Source organism: Microcebus murinus, chromosome 17 (genome assembly GCF_040939455.1).
Source record: "Microcebus murinus isolate Inina chromosome 17, M.murinus_Inina_mat1.0, whole genome shotgun sequence".
Classification (NCBI taxonomy): Eukaryota; Metazoa; Chordata; class Mammalia; order Primates; family Cheirogaleidae; genus Microcebus; species Microcebus murinus.
In genome coordinates, this window is record NC_134120.1 from 43,273,262 (window position 1) to 43,296,037 (window position 22,776).

At 42.3% G+C, this 22,776-nt stretch overlaps 1 protein-coding gene across 3 annotated transcripts in view; it reads left to right on the forward strand.

Moving 5' to 3' along the window:
• ZNF521 (zinc finger protein 521) overlaps nt 1–21,638 on the forward strand; it is a 268,923-nt gene extending 247,285 nt beyond the window's left edge. For all 3 annotated transcript variants that reach the window (XM_012746080.3, XM_012746077.2, XM_075993582.1), the window contains one exon: nt 20,811–21,638. In XM_012746080.3, the coding sequence (XP_012601534.1) occupies nt 20,811–20,840 (30 nt within the window). In that variant the 3' untranslated portion in view covers nt 20,841–21,638. The remainder of the gene's footprint in view (nt 1–20,810) is intronic.
• Nucleotides 21,639–22,776: the final 1,138 nt, after the last annotated feature.

Here is a 22,776-nt window from a genome sequence, read left to right on the forward strand (position 1 = left end):
GGCTCACTGGGTCACTTGCTAATTTAGCTGCTGGCCTTAAATTAGCCTTTCAGTAAATGTATTACAAATTTGTATCTCAAATTATTAAATAATACAGGATGAGGCACTTAGGAGTCCTTGTTAATAGTCCAAATCACAAATGCAGTGCTATATACTGCTATAGTCCCAGTGCTATTAATATTATGGGGTAAGAAAATATATTTATTAAAAATGTTTATAAAAATATAATTCCATCTTTTTAAATTCACCATGATGCCAGCACTCATGAGATACCAAAAATAATTAGAAATATATTTAGAGTCTACTAGAAAAGATAAGAAAGCATATAAATAGCCACTATATGAGGTATACGTAATAAATTGTTTTAAGTCTTCCAAGGGAAGGCATTTCTTTTCCAGCTGGGAGAGTCGAGTGACAGGCACTTCAGCTGGTTTGGAAGGACAGGTGTGCAAGAAGAACACGGACAGCACTCAGGCGACACTGGCTCTCTGGCCTTTTTGCTTTCTTAGTGCTGACCTAACTAAACAAAATCAAGATTCATCATTATTGGGAAATAAAATTTCTATCCCTGACATATCAGAACTTTCCTTAGTTCTCTGTTCCCATTCGCTAAAATAATTTTGCAATTAATCATCCCTTGACATAGTTTCATATTCATTAGTTTCCAGGTTAAAAAAAATCCTTATTTTTAAACATTCCCTCTTTTTCAAGTGACTTAGAGTGTTGGTTTTGTTTTGTTATTTAGCATCTGACTATAAAACTAAACATTTATATTTGCTTGTAGAAATTTATTTCAAAACAACCTGACTTTGCCCTCCACCCTCCTCCCAGTTAAAGAGGTATGGCAAAGACAAAAAGTTTTACTTTGCTCCTCCGTGAAAGACAAGGTGGGATCTGGCTGTGGTTCAGAGAAAGGTTTTAGTTTATTTTGTTTTCATATTTCCTTCCAAGTGAGTCCGAAATCTCCTTTTGCCAACAGGAGGAAAGGAAAGGATGTGTATTTCTACTCGCAGCACATCTAAAGGAAGTTCCTTCAAAGCTATTTTGCCTCCATCCCCATCTTCTTCTCATAACTTTTCTGTATTTTTCAAGTATTTAATTTTTATTTCTAACAGAGCTTAGAATTTCTTTCATTATCCTCAATCACACTATAAAACTGTCCTGTCTTCCCTTTTATCTTGTGGTCTTCCTTGGGAACCCTGGGTGGGAAATATTTGCCCATCACCATGTCTGGGCCCGGCATTTCCGGGTCCTATAATGAGAAGTTCTGGGGAAAGTTGGCATGGAGGGGGGGCATAATTCCCACCTCTTCCTGGATGGGCTGGTTCCTTAGCTCTGAGATCGTTCCCCGAGATCCACTGTGCCGCCACGCAGCTCCTGTTCCTGGGTCTGAAATCTCAGCCCTTAAACACATCACAGAGACTCCGAAATTCACAGGAGTATAAATTGTGTTAAATGAGCACGTGGTTCTGGAACTGGTCCATTTTATACATCGCCTCATTTCTTTGCTTTGTGGGCCTGCGGGGCTTTGGAAGTAAATTGGTGCTACAGCAACTTCCACTTAATTTGCTCAGTGGTTAAATTGATCTATCTCTTTTATTTGATCGAACCTCCAGGAACCAAATCATTTGCATTGATTTATTGATTGGTGCTATGTTTTCACCATTGCTTTTGATCACTTTCAGCTGTTAATATTGGATAATTCAATCAGAATTGATTGGCCTTACCATTGAAGGCAGAAAGTTAATCACGTAGGACACAAATAGGACATGGCTAACCTAACCTCGCTTTAGCTGTTATTCTCTCTCTCTCTCTCTTTTTCTCTCTCCCCCTCATGCCCCATCATCTATGCAGTAGCAGAAAAGCTAGGGTTTTTCTTAACCAAAAGAGGGGGTCTGCAGTTTTATAGCATTCATAATGCATCCAAAGGTGAGATACTTTTATTTTGCTTTTTAATAAAACAGCATCTAGTAATTAAGCAAGCATACAGCAAGATAAGCGTGATTGTCACAATGAACTCATTTGGACTAAATGAGCAAATGCATTTTCAATTGCCCGTTTTGTACCAATAAATGCCTAATCTGTGTGTGCATGCTTGGAGCCACAACCTGGGCTCACCTTTTTCTAAATTTGGCCCTCACTGCTTCGCCATGTGTCCTGGTAGTCAAATTTTCAAGAACCAAGTGGTTAATATGACTGAAGTAAGGGCAACAGAGGTAATTGCAATAAGCTACAACCACTTTATTTGCACTTGAATCGTTTCTACAGCACCCCAGCTCAGTTTTTAAAAATTCTCCATCCATTAATTTCTTGATGTTCATATCGATGGCTGGTTTTCGCTATTAAAAGAGGGAGCACCACCTCTTCGTTCTAGGACTCATTCCCTCCTCCAACAGCCCTGTTGTTAGCGAGCTGCCATTACATTATTTTTTTGTCTGGCCCAGAGTTGACGACAGATGGCCATCTCCGAACTGCCATCAGTGCGGCTTTATGGAGCATCCAGCTAGGGTGTACTGAAGAGCACTGTGGCCAGTTCTGCAGCCCCCTCCCTCCCACCCCCTGGAAATGCTCATCACCTCTGCCACATTCTGCTTTGGCTGGGCTTTGCTGGCCCTGCCGTCTTCCCTGTCGCCAAGACAGCCTGCTGCCACAGCACCGGAAGATCTGCCTCCATTAGGAAGGAGAGCCTGCGTGCACGGTCGTCCTATAAAGACAGGGCTCTTTCTCAGCGCCTTGGTAGTCGGATCTTTTGGAGAGATCCGGAAATCCAAACTTCTAGAACATTCTGCGATCCAGAGAGGCACGTGGGGATTCCCGCACGTGTTCCTATTTTAGATGTTTGCACCACACATGGATCGTTTTCCTCACATTAGCAGAGACAAAGTGCCAAGAATAGACGCTTTGTGTTTACAAACTTCCACCTAACTATTGGAAAACACCACTTCCCTATCCAACTGTTGTGACAATTAGGGTAAGAAAGATGGTAATCACAGACATCAACTCTAAATCCCCTGAAATGAGCCAGGGATTCATTCCAGCATCTTCTTGATCCATCGATGTGGCTGGCGATCCCTTGGACAGCCGGGTGAAACGAGCTGCTGCTGTGCATTTGGAGGAAGATGGATCGGCTGCTCTTGGTCGAGTTTGCTAAGGCAAGGCAGCTTCAGAGCCAAACGTGTATTTTAAGAGGAATTCACATTTGTATCCTTTATTGTTATATTTGCAGTGAATCCACAGCTCAGAACAGGCTGTGCCCTGCAGCTATGAAGGAGTAAGTTCCCCTTATTGGAGAGAGAGTAGTGTTCTGTAAAAGCCTGAGATGTGGTGGCGAGATGAATAGTGCTTAAAAGCTGCGCTAGCGGTGCTATCATTTAGAACAGCAACTCAGAGGCTTTAAACGGGAGTGAAAGGCAGGGTAAACGAGTCCTTTAAAAGTGGTGGAATTTTAAACTGCCTAAAATAACAGGTCTCCTTCATTGATAACTTCATTGAATGAGTGAGTGGGAGACTAACTGGGCAAGAACCGCTTTCCCACAGGAGGGCAGAGTTTGCAGAAGCAGGGCTTTTTCCCCCCGGCCCCGCGTGTCTGGGAGGCCGGCTCCTTTCTTGCATGCCCCCAGCTGGCAGAAGACCATGTCTCGCTGGAAACCCGAATCGCCCATAAAAGGTTTCCTTTTTCACATTGCCAAAACTTAATTTTATAATTGTCTGACTTACACCACTGGGCACATCTGCTAAGCTTATGTGCCTTCTAGACATATAAAAGGCTACTGTGATACCATTAAATATCAGCAGTGTGCTTCCCTGTGCTTTGAGTTTATAAGGGTGAAAGGTGATCGTGCAGGAAAATGGAACAGTATATTTGCTGTGAGACAGGCACCAAGACTTCACTCCCATACTCAGTTATAATTCATGACAGTACTGGTGGGAAGCCCTTATCCCTCTGTGGAGTTAATGCGTCTCCACTGAAGCCTGCTGAGAGCACCCTGCGTCCCCCCCACCATCTGTGCGATCACTTCCGCGCACTCCTTCTCTCTCTCTCTCTCTCTCTCTCTCTCTCTTACTTTTTCTGAGATCTCTCGGTGTTAATATCGTCAGCCTGCTACTGATTTAAAAAGGTGGTTCTCCAAAGCGGAATTGTCATTTAACTCAGGGAAGAGCTGGAAGGAACACATTACAGTGTTGTTTAATGTCTCGTTTAGAAAATATCTATTAGAAAATAGAGAAGCAGCAATTGCCTTAAACCCATTGCTGACGCTGAGCGCGGAGGACGCGCTGCCAGTCACTAATTAGCAAGAGGCACCGGTGGCCTGGGCCCAGGCAGGAGGCTAGGGACGCAACACAAGGTGTGCAGCACTATCCAAGTTAGCCCTATTGTGAACCCGAGTTCAGTGTCCTGGAGGTTGAACTTGAACAAGACGGCGGTCCTGAGAAATGTCTGCCCTTTCTGTCTGTTGGCTTGGGCCAGGTGGTGGTGGTGGCGTGGGCACCACCCGAGGTCCCACACACTGGCCCCACCTGTGGTGCCATGCGACCCACTCTGAGGACCCAAGCTCGTTGCCTCGGGCCCTGGGTGGGCCACACAGAACTTCACGGAAGAGAGCCGCGATCTGTGGCGATCTGGGCTGTGCCAGCCCTGTTCCGAAGTGGAAGGAACAGAAGAGCCACCCTTGCTGCAGCCCAGAGCCAGCAGAGGGTCCCAGAAGTACATGGCTCGACCCCCGATCGACCTCGCCCAGTGCCATCTCCTGCATGATCTCTACCCCCCCCGTCCCCTCTCCCGCTTTCCAGGGCCAGCCCAGAGGAGTGTGGGTGCGTTAAAACACAAGGTGAAACTGTGCCTCGTTCATGGCTGGCTCAGGATCCATCTGTAACGTTGCATCATTTGCGCTCTTAACACACTCCATTGTTAGTTCTCCTTCTTAAGAGATAAATCAAACCCGGCCCGAAATGCCGGCGTGCGAATTTAACAGATGTGATGCCATAGGGGACCTACTGTGTTATCAACTGCAGAAAGGGCCTTTTTAATGCCTCAGACTCGGCTGACTCCAGAACTCCAGCGGCAAGGTGAGGGGCCAGGCACGTTAAGACAGGCACCCACGCGCCACCCAGCCCTGTGTGTAATTGGCGCGCAGGGTCCTCCGACGTCCGGGCGGTACTAGTCACATCAGCTTCCTTCGTCCGCCGAAGGAAAAGTGGGGCGAGAATGGCCGCCCTCACTGTCCAGGTTTTCTTGGGTGAAAGATCACTTCGAGATGACACAGCTGAGTAGTCAGCCTGAAATCCTGGTTGGTATTTTATTAATTTTGCACCAAGATAAATCCTGAAATTCTGACAAACTCCATGACAGGTGAAATTCCTTCTTGCAGAATCTGCTCAGCAAGAGGCTGCTCATTTCGTTCTGTTCCGAGGCAGGCAACAGGAGGGCAGCTTTATAATCAGCCCTCAAAGGACCCCCAGCCGCCCCAGAGTCTCCGGCTGATTGAATAACTCCTGGGCCTCTTCCCCTAGGCTTCCATCAGCGGGGGTCCTGTGGAAAGCAATCTCCCGCAGACTGGCACTGAAGTGAGCTTTAAACCACCATTTTCTGCTCTCCAGAGGAGCCTGGAGTACTAAAAGATAGATGGACTGCAGATATTTTATGAGAAACTGTCAGAAGAAGAGCAGAGTAAATGTTTTTTTTCCCTTCTTCTTTGAGTCACACACTACATCACTGTTGAATTTCTCCCAGAATCTTTTACATTTCAAGTGAGAAATTAATTGGTTGCTAACCTTTAATTCCCCCTCCCTCTTCTTCGTTGTCTTCCTCCACCCCCCCCCCGCTTTTTTTTTTTCTTAAATATTCACACAGAGGCCCTCTGCTTAACCACAGTTGCAGAAAATCAGTACCATTTGCAATGAAATATTTATAATGACAGAATGAAAAATTGGATTCATTTTCTGGACTGTAGCCGAACAGTCTGCAACTTTGTGCGGCATTGTTTAGCATCTCTCCTTCCTTCCTCGCTTTCATTGGAGTCTTGTTCAAAAACATACCGCACGGACACTTACCTGTGCTTTGGAGGGGTGCCTACCCAAATGCAGAGGCTGTTTCTACTCTTTAAAAAAAAAAATTAGAGGAGAAAAGAGCATATCTGTGTTTGTGCTGCTATGTGGGGGGCCCGCAATGTGGCCTGTAAAAAGGTAGAGAGGAGGTGAACTCCGTCCAAAGCAGGGGAGTGTTAGCTCTGTAGGGAAGAGCTGGGAGAAGTTTATAAGGAATACAGGGGACAGTCCAGCCTGTGCTTTGTAGCGCAGCACACACGGCAATCAGGATGCCATGGTGTCTTGGGGCAGATTTATAAGTGGAATGGGAAGGCAACACTGACATGTATAAATGTACGTTGAACATCACAGCTCACCACCTTTTTCCCTTTAGTGTTTGCTGTGTGGGTTTTCCTTTCCACGTGCCCCTGGTATTCAGAGCTGCTTTCTTTCTAACCTGGTGGATTGTTGCATTTTTTAAGAGATAAGAGACCAAAGGATTTTGCTAGGACAGCCCAGCATTGTATTTCAAATGAGTCTGCCTCAAGAGTGCAAAAGCCACCACAATATATTCATTCTTATTACAGGAGCCATTGAGTTTATAGCAAGATGCCTAGAAAGTAAATCTTGGCCAGGCTCCCTGAGCTCAGTTCGAGACCAGCCTGAGCAAGAACAAGACCCCGTCTCTACTAAAAACAGGAAAATTAGCAAGGCATGGGGTGCATGCCTATAGTCCCAGCTACTTGGGAGGCTGAGGCAGGAGGATCACTTGAACCCAGGAGTTGGAGGTTGCAGTGAGCTACTATGATGCCACTGCACACTACCCAAGGCAACGGAGTGAGACTCTGTCTCAAAAAAAAAAAGAAGAAAAAAAAAGGAAATAAATAAGTTTTTACTTACCACTCCACCTACAGGCCAGAAGAGCCTGCTATTCCTTCTTCCTCCACTGTGGGGTATAACAAGGGCCTTCTCAGGCTTCCATCCCTATTGTCTGTGTTAGCCTTTTTTTTTTTTGGGTCCCCTTTGGAACACCAGTTTTAATTAGTTAGCATTGTTTTATTTTGGTGGTTTTTCAAAAGTGAAAACAATCCTAGTAGATCAAGCATGAATAAAAATAATCTCAAATTCAAATCTTCAAGTTTTCCTCTACTGAATTTGCATCATGCATTGCCAGCTCCACAAGATCAATAATCCATAGTTTATTATATCATAAACACTGCCTGTAATTGAATTAGCTCATTCACTCCATCTGATTATCCCCATTTTATTCATGGAGAGGCAAAAAGAATACAAGCTTACGTTCACCCGTATATTGCATTATTTGGGTGTAAAAGAGCCTTCAGCACTATAAAACAGTTGTTTCAGGAAAATAGAGAATCCATTTTGGTATTTGTTTATTCTAGGAATAATTTCACTCCTATCACACTACATTTTTTGATGGTGACTTTAAATTTCACGTCCACTTGTCTGTCTGTTCTCTAGTCAGCCTGGCCTGAGTAATCTGTAACAGGTCTCTCTTCTGACCAAGGGCAAAATTCTGAAAGACAACTGGAATAAATCGTTCTTTTCTCTTATAACCCTTGGGGAGATCCACCTTTTATTTACCCTAAGGCCATTTCCTCTTATCCACCCATGGATTACCATTTTCAAGGTTTTTGAATACTTACTCTATTCTCTCGGAAGCAAAATCTTAGCACAAATTCTTAGGTAGTTGGGTGATGAGAAACACTGGCAGGAAATGAGTCATTCATTATTGGGATCTCTCAAGATCACCATGTGGAGTTTAACTTGTGGGTGACACACACTTTCTCCAAGAGGCTTGGCGTTTTCAGACAGTCTTCTAGATTTGTCTTTTCATTGCATTCCAAAAAAAATGATTTTGAGAAATGTGCTGACAGTTCTGCACGAAATGATGTGTGTTCTGACACACACTGCATTGTAGCTTAGGAATGTAGCCTGAAGTTATTTTACCATGGCATTTCTGTGGTTCTCTGATGCGGGGGAGAGAAAGAAGAGGTGTCCTTAAAAGTGTGCATGGTAGGATGTGACAGTAACTTTTCTCCAGCGCTGTGCATGGATTCGGCAGATTGTTTCCACTTAACCCTTATTATTGCTTGCTTTCTTGAGTGCCAGGGTTAAGGAGAAAAAAAAATTTTTTTTGCATTAGTTTTTCAACAACTTAGGTGAGTCTGAAATATATACCCAAGTAAATGGGAACTGTAATCGTGGTGTGTTCAGAATGAATCTCCTGTGCAGACCAGGAAGGGGACATTGAATAGCATTCATTTATGTGCTGCCGGATGTATTTCTGCATGTGACATGGCTTGCCGAACCGCCTGGACTGATTTTCAGTGTTATTAAGCAGACTCTCGGGAGCAACAGGCCTCGTGACAGAGGTAAAGAGCCCTGTGGCAGAAGCCCTTGGTGAAGGAAAGTTGAACAGGAAGGGAAGCACCGCCGCACAGACCCTATTTTAATATCAGAGTTAACAACTCTCTGGGAATATTTCTCTTCCTCTTGTCCAGCTCCTTCTGTGTTGTGGCTGGTTTGCGTTTGTGTTTGAAGTGCCAGGCGGTTTAATGAAGTTATTCTTTTATAAATTTTGCAACACTGAAGCAAGCATGAGGGCTTTAAATTAGAATAAGTGCCACTTCTGTATGGCAGGTTCCTTTGAGGACTGATTAGAATGAGGCCTCCCGTCGCCTGGCCCTTTATGCGTGGCAGTGTTGCTCTGTGTACTTGTTTACAGCTCACCCCTGAATTTGCATGAGTGTGCACCATGCCTGCCGCCCGGCCCTCTGTTAGTCAAGACTGTCTTTCTTCCAGGATCATGTTAAATACTTCACGCTAAAGAGTTGTTGTTTTTTTTTTTTTTTTAATTACGTTGCTTTATTGTAATAAATTAAAATTAACTTGGAGTAGCAAATTATTTAAGGATGTGAGGGTTATAGATTACTCTCACCATAGCTACAGCACATCTCTGTGTGGTGGAATTAAAAGGCTGTCTTTCCAGGAGTTCTGTTGTACCAGGAGAGGTGAGGAAGCTGCCCCACAGAGACTAGAAGCAAAACCAGAAAAGCCGCCCAGGAAGTGGGAAGAGAATGGGAGTTTTGTGTGTGGGTTTCTGCAGCAAGTAGAAGCTCCTCCAGGCCGGACAGAGAGGGAAGGCAGCTCTGCCATTTTAAGAACTTAAAGAGCCTAAGACAAGGGGAAATGGTGGGCAAGAGAGAATAAAAATATATCTTAAGATATATAGATTCAGTGGAGATTCAATAGAGCATAAGAAATACACGCAAGCATTCCCGATTTCTCCTCTCTGTGCCTACGTGAGCTTGCCAATAAACTGGGATGGTTTTTAGGGGTGGGGAGCAGGAGAGATTGTTAAAGAAAGGGGCCCTGAAACTTCTACGCTACCCGAAAACATACAGGGACAGGGGACAGAAGGGCAGGCAAGAAAAATAAGCACCAAACTTGAGTGTGGAATTTTTTCTCCTATCTCCAAACTAGGATTTTTTTTATTTAGAATGAGAGACAACCAAATAGAATTGGGCTTATGAAATATTTGCGATTTAAAAGGACTTTCTTAGAATTTCAAGCAAGGGCTACTTGGGGCCTCTTCCAATTGCATTCTCCCTGCAGGAATATGTCTTCTGAGGGTCAGAAAGATCAAAGGCAAACACCAGGGATTTTACCTGTAGAAGCCATGCATGTATGTAATTTTTTTTTTTTTTGCCCTGCATAACACATACTTGTTAGGCATGGAAATGCACACGCATGCACATGTCTGGCGCACACACTCACGATGTGGCTCATGCTTCACAGAGTTTAATTATGTAAATCAATCCGTTGTCCTGTCACACTTTTATTTTGATGTATATTTACGAAAGCACATACCCTAGTAGACAAGCATTTTGTTGCTTATAATAGGGAAAGATGTTTTTCTGTTATTCTTAATGATTTATAACATGTTTGACTTACTCTTAATGTGAGTTTACCTCCTAGGGAATGTGGCAGTGTTTTTAATAAAAGAAATAATACACTACATGGAAGTGGCATTTCTTTTGCTTCTTACTGAAGTTCAATAATCTAGTTTTCATAATTACTGGACTTGGGTTGAAGGGAATCCTTGTCCCTATCAAGTGAAAAAGCAAGAATCTTGGCTCCCTCCTTCTTCCTACAAAGGTTACCCTTTGAATATAAATTACAACGCCCTGTGCTTCTCCCATTCTAATCAGATGACCTTTTGAATCTGGTGGACCAGAGTTTAAATCCTAAACCTGCCAGTCAGTTTTTAAATCAATGCTCTGCTCCATCATCTTTAAGTACATAACCACATTTCAGTGGATTGCAAACAAGGAAGTAAAGTAAATGAGGCCAGTGGAATCTTGCAGCCGTCTGCTGAACAACCCAACTTGACTGCAAGATGTTGGGCCAAGTGATACAATTATAGTTAATTTCACTAACGAAATTCTCTAAAAAACCTTCTGGGATTCAAAATCTAAGAGAAAAAGGAGGAGCAGGAATTTTGTTATGTTTGCAAGAGGACATTTCTGAGCAATTATCAATTTAAGCTTCCATTATTTGCCGCTAATTACTACACAAGGCTGTTAAATATTTAGCAGAAGTTTGTTTAATTGCGTTTGACTGGGAAGGGGATGCCTGAATATGGCTTTAGCATCAAGAGTCGGTTGTGTGCGCCGAGAGCCTGGCAGAGAGGAAATTTGTATTCGCTCAAGATGAACACATTACGGTGTCAGACAAGCCTTCTTTTTTCTTCCTTCCGCAGATTTATTTATCTTTAAGGTATCTAAAATTAGAGCACGAAGAAAGGGCACTGTTCATGGATGTAAAATTGGAAGGAGGTCATTCTTAACCTTGTTTACAGATGTTCTAGTTTAGAAAGCACCAGTGTGATAAATTAAACATTACAGGGGAAAAAAATTAAAGCTTAGCAACAACTGGCACATGAACACATCTGTCCGTGAAGCACTGACTTAATCCCTGAATATCTTATTAGACAGCATTGCCTATCCAAGCCTTCTGTCCCACAATCCGCCGGAATCCTTGCAATTCCAGAATCTGCGTAGAATCTTCACACCCAACCTCTCTTTCACTTTTGCCAGCTTTATGTAGCTTGACTTAAATTTTCTGTTGGGTCCTTGCATCTAAACAGGTAGCTTATTTCAATATTTTCTTTTAACAATAAACTTTATTCTCTTAATATATTTCCCACTGGCCATTGTGCTGTTTGTAGCCTTTTCTTCCAATTCGGCACCTTTTTTTTTTTTTCTCTCGGTGTAGTGGATAGTACATGCTATTGTCAGTTCCACAGACGGACAATGGACAATCAAGCTTGTCAGGTATGCAAAACAGATAGAGATCAGCTTGCTACTAAAATTTTACTACTGTTTTTAAGTTCTTGATGGAAAATGGAATTTCCTGTACATGACCTAACAGTAGGATTTGCCCTTTTGAAGTTGGTGGGCCACATGGCTTGTTTTATTTCTCCATAATGTTTAAGCATCAAAATACTTAGAATTGTTCTACATTAGCAACTTGGACATTGTGTTATTTAAATAATTAGCCTAAGCTGAGGCTTCTGAAGATTCACATAAGACTAAGGCTAATTGGCTGGGTATTTTTTACTACATTGTTTACCATCATAGACTTTTCCAGCTTGATTTTATTGTAAAAAGGGCAAAATGCCCTCTGTCCTCTGCCCTCTACCCTCTGGGCTTTCAGCTTTGCTCATGCTCTTCTCTCTACCGGCAGCTAATGCACTCTCTTCTCACCTCCTCCTCCTCATCTTTCCAGCACCAGGCAGGTATGACTCCTCTGAAAATAAAGCCCACAGCCTCTCCTAGAAGGTGAAGGGCCCTTCCTCTGTGTCCTGTAGTGCCCTGTCTCTCCTGCTAGACAGAGCTGCCCATAGCCACGAGCATCCTTCATCTCTGCAGCCGGCCCAGCCCGAGGTTTCAACACAGCAACCAGTGCCTCTCAACAATCGCTTCATGCCCAAAGCCAGCTCAGCCACTGGACCTGGCTATGAGACCTTGAAAGTTGGTTTCAACTCTCTGGGACTTAATTTTCTCATCTATAAAATGAGATCTTGACCAGATGCTGCCTGACCCCTCCTACCTCTGAAACCAATTCTGTTTCTCTTCTGCATTACTTAGAGGTATAATTACTCCTGCCATGAATCTAGACCAGCAAACTGAGGGTGGTAGCTCTGTAGTTCTTTCAAAGTAGACAGTTGTTTCCATGCCCTAAATAATCATTTCCAGAGTTTAATATTTGGATCCCTTTATACATTATTAGATTGCAAATATACATAAAGTGGCATTGATTAATTGCCACTAAAATGTACCATCTTTGTTTATCAATGGTACATGGAAAGTCTTAGTAAGTCCCTAAAGGAGTAAACATTTCTGGAGAGACTCACTTCTTCACACAAATAATGCCATTTTATTATACATCTCAAAGAATCCTTTCCACAGTTTCTGGACAAGTGCCTGCTTTCATCCAATGACTACATTTTAAAATGCCATACAATATAGTCACATGCAGTATGTATGTGTCTCTTTGCAATGCCTTTTTTTAAGGTGGTGGAGATGCCTATTAGAATGAAGACTAAATAGCATACTCAAACATGGCTTGGTAAGCTCAGTGTATTTTCAATACAAAGTAAATTCAAAACAATTATGTGTCTTCCCCATGCCCACCTGTACCTGTACTTGTACCTGACCTCTAATTTAATACCATCTTGGTAAACCTTTCAATAACCAGACTTCCTAGTTATAGCTATTCAACACACTGCATAGACCCACACTTCTTCCCCTTTCAATCATTTCTTCCCTGCAGATTCTTCAAATCCCATAAATGCAGAACTCTCCTATCCTCAAGCTTTCATGCACAAATCTTTTTCAAGCAGTCTAAGGTAATGGTCCTTAATGGAGATAGATTTTTCTCACCCAAGAATATGGGGCAATGTCTGGGGACATTTCTAGTTGTTACAGTTGGGAAGGTGCCACTGGCATGTTGTTGATAGAAGCCAGGGATGCTGCTAAACATCCTACAATGCCCAGGACAGCCCCCCAGAACAAACACTTGTCCAGCCCCAGATGCCAATAGTTCTGAGGTTGGGAAACCCTGCTGTAAGGCAAGCTCTGCTGACCTTCTAAAATCTATTTAATTTGCAGGCTCCTCTCTAGAGCCTAGCAAGTGAATGGCATGAATTTTGTATAATGACTAGGAAATAGTGTACAGGATTGTCTTTGAGTTACTTCAGATGAGCTAGAACTTTATATTATGGCTACATGGGCAAGGGTTCTGAATAAAAACTCATGAACATACCAATGTCCACATGCTTCAGGATTATCTCAGATCACCCTTTTCTGTACTTATTTAGCATACATGTCCAGAGGACAACAACAAAAACATCCTTAAATGAGGTTTATTAGAATGTGAAATTGTTTCCTATGGGAGGTATGGTGGGAACTTCATTGCCAGAATCATTTAAAGTTGGCCTGGAGTGTAAACTTTATAAACCAACTTTGTTCCTGCAAGGGGACAAACTAAATAACCTAATAGTCCTTCTCCATCTTTAATATCTTGTATTTTTCTGATCACTTCTGATAGTGCCATTTCACCTTTTGCTTTAATATGACTTAGTGTCATCCAGAAAATGCTTTGAGATGTCAGCCCAAGCCCCTGTGAACAGTTAAATGTCAAAAGAAAATGCATCAGTGTCTCTGTAAGTTCATGGTGATGACATTACCATATGAAAAAATAAAAAGGAAAATTCTGTCAGTGCAAACATGATCATAAATGCAATATCCACGGCATTAAAGAGGGGCAGAAACACATCATGACAGGCCATTTTGGAAATGCCATTGCTATGTCATAATAAAGAAGTAGAGCCTCCTTCCAGTAAATTCTGCAAATGTAAAATTTATAAGTCAACTTCCCTGGCTATGGAAAATCCACTATGCATATTTTTTTTTGATTCTCAAAGCACTTTGGGAAAATATTGTACGTTTGTCTTTTAAAAAATATTCATTGAACCATATTATAGCTCACGAAAATGTGCATATCTACAGAAATGTTCCTGCTGTTTACCAGGTAAGGTCCACGAAAACACAATTACCCCAAATTTCTCCAGCCAGGAAGTACATAGTTGTGGGCAGTGGAAACTTTGGGGTGGCAAAATGGGGGTACTTTGGTGCAATTTGGATCTTCAACATGATTTTTAGAACATTCCTAATGGTACTTTGAGAGCTATAGCAATTTACTCTTAATCAATTGAAAATTATAAGCATTTTTGTAACTGTGTAGACTTTGAAAATGTTAATTTACTAACATTCACAAGCTGTTAACCTTATTAAGATGCTTAAAGGCCACTCTTTGCCACTGTGCCTATTTTTCCCTCTAAGGTGCAGGGACAGTAACCCAGTATCCTGTCTTCATTCACTGTATACACTTTTAAAACTATTTTACTAGCCGAAGAAGTTGGGAATGAAAAAAGAGAGAGGGTGGAAATGTAAAAATCTTGATTAGAAAGTATAATAGAACATGTATCGAACCAAATGTATTGATTAATGTAGAAGATATAGTACTTATATTGATTCCAACCAGAGATTTAGTACTAAAAGCTCTAAGCCAAAAAGCTGTTGCAGATTGCTACAAAAGTCAGTTTAATGCTGTCCTTGAGAATGCCTTCACAAAGAAATTCTTCTAATGTTTGAGGACTAGGTAGAATGCCGTATATGTCAGCCTGATCCCGGAGGGTTTTATTTTGTACTCTAATAGCTGTTACGAGCCTACATTATATCCAAGGAGTAATTTTCCTTAGGGGTGCCCGGCTCGCTTTGTGTCAATATTCTAGCATTTTAAGTCACGTACAGTATATGCTTCTGGGAACAGGGAAGGAGCCAGCCAGACTCATAATGGTCTGCATTCATTAATAAAGGCAGAAGCTTCTGTCCCTCCATTGCCCACTACAGGGATGCCTCTTTGGCCTTCGGGGACCTGTACAGACACATTTAAAGAAAGCTTTATTTTGAGTGGGCAGGAGATGAAATGTAGGTCTTGCAGGCATTTCCTAAGTCAGCTCTATGCCCGAGCACAGGAGTGACCTTAATGGGTCAAAGAAGAATGCAGGTCAAAAGACTTATTATCCAGCCTGTTGGAAACCAATTGCTTTTGTTTAAAAAAAAAAAAATAAAAAAAGCTGTAATGCTTAAAGGTTGACAGTAATGTAGAATTCTGTTTGCAGCCTGTAACTGCATGACTGTCTGTGAACTGGGATATGCTTCTAAAAAAATAAGAGCCTACCGATTATCCTCAGTGTTTGCAGATAAAGGTCCAACCCAAGTGATAAAAGGAAGGGTAATATAATTAGTTAATCAGTGATGATTGATTACGGATGTTTGTGTTCTTCAACTAAAGAAAAAACAACATGCTGCCATGGTGCTGTCACCATCTGTTGAAAGAAACAACCACATTTAATCTTTATATTTCTTTATTTCTTCCCGCCTTGCATTGTTTCTGAGCCACAATCGCCTACTATTTCATCTGGTTGGAAAACATCTCATTTAAATTGAATACAACTGCAGTTTAAATTTGGGATTCTACTGGCATAGTGAATTAGTGGAAAGCTTGTTATTTTTTTTTTTTCATTCCTTTTTAAAATAGCATACTGGCTCCCTCTTAGTTTTAAAAGCTTGTCAGAATTTGTTTGAAACAAAAGGCTATAAATAGACAAGTCCTGGTCTAAATGATTAACATCTTTGAATCAACAAATTTCACAAAACTTCCATTCAAGTGCCATTTTTGTTTTCATTACCATTGATACTTAACATTTTGCCGATGCCAACAGAGGGGTGGTTACAAAACACAGACGAGATGTGGTCTCTGCCAAAGAATTGGAAAAGTGAGGGCAATCTGTGGGCACAAGTTTTGGGGGTGGGAATTTAATTTTGCAACCCTGAAAAGGGAGATTCCCCTGGCTTTTCTCCAAAGCTTAATTTCCTCATTATGATAGGTGCAGAAATTCAAATTCACATTGAGATTGCAGAAAAGTGGGATCTCTTTAGCCCAAGGTGAACAGTTTCAGAGGATCATGGATTATTTTTATTTAAAAATATTTTTCTTGGATTGCATTTTAAATAGGATTAAACCGTTTGACCAGCAAATGTGGTCAGCTCTCAGAAAGAAGGAGGCTGAATTAATCATTTGTTAGAGTGCCAAGCCCAAAATGAGAATTCCAGTCTTGTAAAACGAAAGGCATCTCATATTTAAAAAGAAATACATAGTGCTGGAAGGGAATTTTTAAGGCTCTCATCTGTTTTTTAGCTTTCTAAGTTTAATTTCACATTTATGGAGAAAAAAAAAATACAGAGCACACTCTTTCCAAATGGGGCCCTTTGCAGTAAAGAAAGTGTTTTTGAAACCTCGCTATTAAGGTATCATGCCTAGATGGATCTTCTTTTAAGCTTTAAGGTGTGTTGTGGGTTTGATTTTTTTTTTAACGCAAACCCCCCTTGCGTAAAACAACTGTTCATAACTGGGATTAATGGTTTGCAATTTTCAGTTACTTAGACATGGGGTCTCCAGGAGATGGCTTTTTGCAGAGTAGAATATGGCTCTCTGTGGAATTACAGAAGTTTTCTTCTCTTCCTACTTCCTTTTCTGTCTTCACCCCCCACCTCCACCGATGTTCTTCTCGATTATGTAAAACACTTCCCCTTCATTGGAACAGATATTTTTTCTCATAACCTGTCATTGCATTAAAGTGCTTTGGGGACTGTGAATTGCTGTGTAAAATTGGTGAGATTACCCACTGCTTTGTTCTCGCGGAGTGGTTTCCTCCGGACCTAAAGAGCTAAAACTCTTGCACAGAGAAGGCTGCGTGCTGATTGCCCGGCAGTATCTTCCTACATTCTGCTCATACGTTTGTGTCCTTAGTGTCCTAGGACTGGTTCTGTGTGTGGCAAGTAGCCAAGGCCAGAGCAAACCAGTCCTCAGAACCCACCCTCTCTCTCTCTTTGGGCTCAGCGCTTCCGTTGTCTACTTGTCTTCCCGCCTGCTTCTTCCTAAAGAAACGATGTCTGCGATTTTTAAGAAAACACGAAAGCGATGAGTGCTTCCACAAAGCAACTTCTTATTTCTCTTGTGGGAGGGTCTTCCATAAAGTTTGGAGACTACAACTTCACCTCCGTTCTCTCCAACACCTAAAAGCCAGTCGAATAAACCGTATGGCTCAGATATTCCATTCCTTCCTCCAGAAAATGAAATTAGGCCATTTGTATTCACAGTGGACTTGGAATCCAGCTTAGGGGAGAGGGGTTCTGGGATCCTCAAAGGCGGAGGAGGGAAGCCCTTGAGAAAGGGGCCCAATCATCTGAATTTTTTTCCCAATGCAAACATATCCATTGTCCAAGAAACTCTAGGAAGATTCACTTCCCGCTGTGGGGACCGCCATCAATGGTGGACAGCCAGGAACGGGAGACCCTGTCATAGCCCTCAGTTGGGCTGGAACAAAAAGCAAAAAGAAAAACAAAAACAAGATTAAGGGATCTCCATGGTCTACATGCATGTCCACACCAACAGGGCTTTCTGCCTTTATCATTCTTCATGCCACATAGCCCGTTTTGACATTACTTATATCGAAGCTCTTTATTTATGTATTGCATAAGCCACACTCTTGTCCTTCTTGAAAACCATTCATATTCTTCCCTCTTAAATGCAAAACCGAACTACTTTGTAGGAGTGACTTTAATCTGTCGCAGTAAGTGATGTTTATGTATTTGTTCATTTCGTTGTACCTCTGAAGAGATTTGTACGACTTTGGTTTAGGATAAAAGCATCTAAGACACAACTATTGCCAACTGTTATAGGAAATTAGTTTTAGGTTCTTGTTTTGCAAAATCTCAATATAGGCACATACAAAAACACTGGAGAGATTATAGTATGTCCTCCTCTATTAACCCCTAAAATCCTATCAAATGTGGAGTATCCATCATAAGCATTTAAACATTTAAAAATAATCTTATTAAACTGACATTTTTTTAACTTCAATTATGGTAAGAAAAAAAATTACTTGCCTTTCTGTCAGTGTCCTGTCATATAGGTAACTACAGGCTGAGTATCCCTTATCCAACATGCTTAGGACCAGAAATGTTTCAAATTTCTGATCGTTTTGGATTTCGGAATATTTGCATTTACATAATGAGATATTCAGAGGATGAGACCCAAGTCTAAACATAAAATTCATTTATGTTTCATTATACCTTATACACATGGCCTGAAGATAATTTTATATAATATTTATAATAAAATTGTGCATGAAACAAAATTTGTATGCATTGAGCCATCGGAAAGCAAAGGTGTCACTATCTCAGCCATCCATGTCATATCATATGAATGCTCATTTTGGATTAGAGATACTCAACTTTTATTGTCATAGTTTCTTATATTTATTTCCTTTTCATAATTTTTTAAAAAAATAAAAAAACTCTTTCTGTAAGATCAGACTTGATTCAGGGATAACAAAAGTATTAAGAAAGCTCAGTGTATTTAGGGTAATTGAATGTTTTTATTTTTTATAACCTCTTTGAACATAATTTTGTTGATTTTTAAGGAAATAGGGAAATTTTCTGGTCTCATTCATACTTTGATGACCCTTTCTATCTACATATTGTTGAAAAATACTTTTCAGAAGTATTTTAAACCAATACACAGATAAAAGAGTTGGCATAAAAATAGTTTGCTTATGTATGCACTTTGAGGCAAGCACTAAGAAAAACGTATCTTTCACTGAATTAATAAAAATGGGTCTGTTTTAAATAAGGGGGAGTAAAATGATGCTCCTCATCATTATTCGTCATCAGTCGTCTTCAAAAGTGAGCTAAGTTTGAGATGGGGGAAGGAAGATCTGGGTCCCCCTGGCAAGGCTCCTGGCCCCCCTACTGCCGTGCCCAGCCCCCCCTGGCAGACAGCAGCCTTTGCCGCTCACCTGCACCCGCTGAGCAGGGAGACCACGAGCTGCAGGGATGAAGAGGCAACAAACACCTCTAGGACAAAGCCCTCTGCTCAAAATACTCCAGTGGCTCCTTTTCAACTACACAGCAAACTCTGAGCTCCTCAGCAAGGTGCATACAGCTGCACATACTCTTCCATCTCCACATTTCATCAGTACTTTTGATCCAAGCCACTCTGGAAGAATTCAGCCAATCTGAGCAAGTTGCAGGTCTACAAACACACCTTGCATGTTCTTGACTCATTGCCTTGACCCCCGTGGGTCCCCTGGCGAGAGTCCCCTCCCCAAGTCCTCCTCCCACGTTGCCAGCCTCCACCAAAATGTCCATGCCTCCACTGCCCAGCCCTCCCCAGTAGCCAGGCGGGGGAGGAAGTAGTCCTGACCTTTCTGTGTTCCTTTCTAATAGACTCCTTGCCATATTGCTTTGCCATTACGTGCCCCCATGACCTTCCGTAGACTCTGAGCACTTTGAAGGCATGAAAGCAGAGAGCGTGCCTTTTCTCTCCAGTACCCCTGACCTGGTCAGTCGCTCGGTCAGCAAATCCTCTTTCCTGAGCCCTGCGATGCTATGGCCCCTGCCAGGTGGTGATACAAGTATCCAACAGATGCTGTGGAGGATCGAATAAATGAATGAACACCAGAATTACCAACATAGGGTGAGAGCCGTGCCTACAAATAACCATAAGATAAGACCTAAGATTGGTGCAGTATAAGCAGCATACAGCACAGTAGATCAGATAAGGGAGAGATCCGTTTTACAAGAAATGAGCATGGAAGTGGTGGTCTTTTTGAGCTGGCCCCCAAGCTTCTGATAGGAAGGGATGGGGGACAAAGCGAATGGTGGGAGAACATGGCTCAGGGAAACGCCAAGAGGGGAGTGGAGATCAGGCCGTCTTCAGGCTGGTGCTCCAAAGGAATGCCCCTGCAGGTCTGTGACCGTCTCCCAGGCCTGGATCTGGGGGGCTGCCCAGCCTGGGTTCACCCACAGGGCCTGGCTGGTGGTCCTGATTGCTCGGGTATCCCAGTTGCCCTCTCACAATTTGGAAAGAGGTTGTTCACTCAGGACAGGGACGTGCGGGCACAGATGGTGAGGATACTACCAAGACACAAGGCCGAGGAAAAGGAGCATCTGGGACAGGGGAGTCAGAGCAGGCTGCTGTGGCCTCCTGAGTTGTGGTGGGACCACAGCCTGCAGCCCACCCTCAGGAGGGGGACTTCCCTGCTATCCATCAACCAGGCAGCTGTCGCCTTTAGTGCCCACATACGGAGACAGCTAGAGGCCCGGGTGTCAAGACAGCCACAGTCTCAAAAGGATTAGAACAAAAGCATGTGTATCATGCTTTTGTGTCATATCAATGGGTATCATGCACAGGTGCATAAACTGTTAAAATGATGCTACCTTGGTCTTTGACATTGGGTTCTATTTAGATAAGAAGAGATGGCAGGAGGTTGGACAGTAAAAGACATGGCCAAGGCAGAGAAGAGGCAGGGTGTCGGCCAGCCGTCCCACCTGGCAGAGGCCCCTGGGCCAGCCTCTGTCACTCTGCAGCAGGGTCAGGGGGTGCCCAGGTCTGTGCCTCCCTGGGGACGGTGAGGAGTGAGGGACCCCACGACCACGTAGTCACCAGAGTGCAGACACACATTTTTCATGTCATTGTGAATCGGTCAGTATTTATATATGCTCGGTCTGAAAAATAAAATCACTGAAGTTTGTTTTTTCCTTTCTCTCTTTTTTTTTTTTTCACAGAATCATACGATGACCCAACACAGCAGTTAGTGCAAGTACACTCGGTCAAGGAGAATTACTTTTGTGGCACAAAAAGGGAACATGTTTTACTCTTTGCACGAAACTTTCATTGTTAATGTATATTATTCAGAAACATTGTATTATACCATAAAACTTGTATTATCAAAGCTGTTGGATGTTCATGTGTTTGAACTTTTGAGCACCGGATAGACTCCTTGTATATAAAGTGTTGCACATGTATTATGTCGTCTGATACTAAAATGGTCTTATAAAGACAAGTGGACTTGGGCCCTATTCAGGCAAGATTTTTAAAAAATTAAATTAAATTAAAAGCGTGAGCAAAATGGCTTAAGATAAAGTATTTTCGAGGAAGGAAGATTACAAACAACTGTTACTCGTGAGACTATGGTTGGACTTCCTTTTATTTATACTTAAGCCTAGAATTTCTCTTTTGGTATATCAACGGTTAAATCCAAGACTATTTTTTATTGCTGAAGATTCTTGCAAACCGAGAAGAGATGTTCTCACAGAACAGAACCCCACAGCTGGATAAGGCCCGTATATATATTTGTAAGCCTTGCAATGTGACAGGTAGCATCACTATATATGCAATAGTTGTTATGTAGACTGTCAAAAGAATTTTTTTTTTCCTGGATACATTTGAAGCTTTGAGTGTTCAAGGTTTTCCTTAATGATTTCACACAGCCAAATTCTTGAATCAGTTGAACTAACCTGTATGTTACTGTTATTAATGTTTACTCTGCGGTCTGAACCTGGAGATTACTGGAATTGTTTTCCAAGAGGAAATAAATTCTGTTTACCATTAGGTATGAGTGTATTTGTGTGTTTTCTTTTTCTAGTTACTATACCATTAAAAAAAAAAATCTAATTGCCTGCACCCTTGGATATGAAATCTGCTCGTGATCATATCACAGGCATTACCTCAATCATATTTAACCTTTTCACACCGGGCCAAATGCAGCTGGGAGGATATTCATCATGCCGCAAGGGGAAGGAGTCGGACCTGGTACACTTGCACTCCCTTCCATACTAACAGGTCACATTGTACTTGCGAATTCTGACATCACAGATGGATGTGATGGCTGTTTTCTGCATAATTTGCAGCCCAATTCGTGTCATGCTGTGCAAATCTGAACTCAAAGTAGATGGCTGCAATTTGAGAGGCAGTTTGGCTTATGTGTACTTAAGAAGCAGCATTGTTCATTCAGAAGACAAAGCACAGAGCAGGAAGTCAGATGGTTGTTAGTTCTAGTTCTGGCACAAACTCCCAGGGGAAGTCGCTCCACCTCCTGGCCTTGGTGCACCCAACCAGGAAGGTAACGGAACTTGGTCATCCACCTTCACCCAGGCATGGGGTGTCTCTGGAAGGTTGCCCTCACCACAGCCTGCCCTAAAATGGGGAATAAGTAGGAGCTCTAATTTCAGAGCTTTTTCCTTTTCTTTTTTTTTAAAGAAGAAAAAAATTCCAATGTGTAAATTAAGCCCTGATGTAGATGTGTAGTCAAAATTGGTACATACAGATCTGCCATTTGTGGCAACTTTCATTCAAATCATGCTTACACTGTTTAACCCATTATGAGTCTTTTGACCTTTTCTAAACTCTGAAGACCTCAAGCAGATCATTAGACCTTAAACAAGCCAGAATCCTCATACCCCTCTGGTGGTGGGGAAGCCAAAGCATGGACCAACTGGCTCTACTGTGACCACCTGTCCCCAGGGGACCTGTCAATGAAACCTACATCACCAGCACCACAAGGCACAGCCTCACCCCATGGCTCTCAATCCTGAGCCCGAGTCAGGGTCACCTGAAAGGCTTGTTACCCCATGGGATGCTGGACCCAACTCCCAGAATTGCTGATTCAGTAGGATGGAGGTGTGGGTGGCAAAAATATGCCTTTCTTAGAAGTTCCCAAGTGATGCTGATGCTGCTGCAGTGGGGACCGCA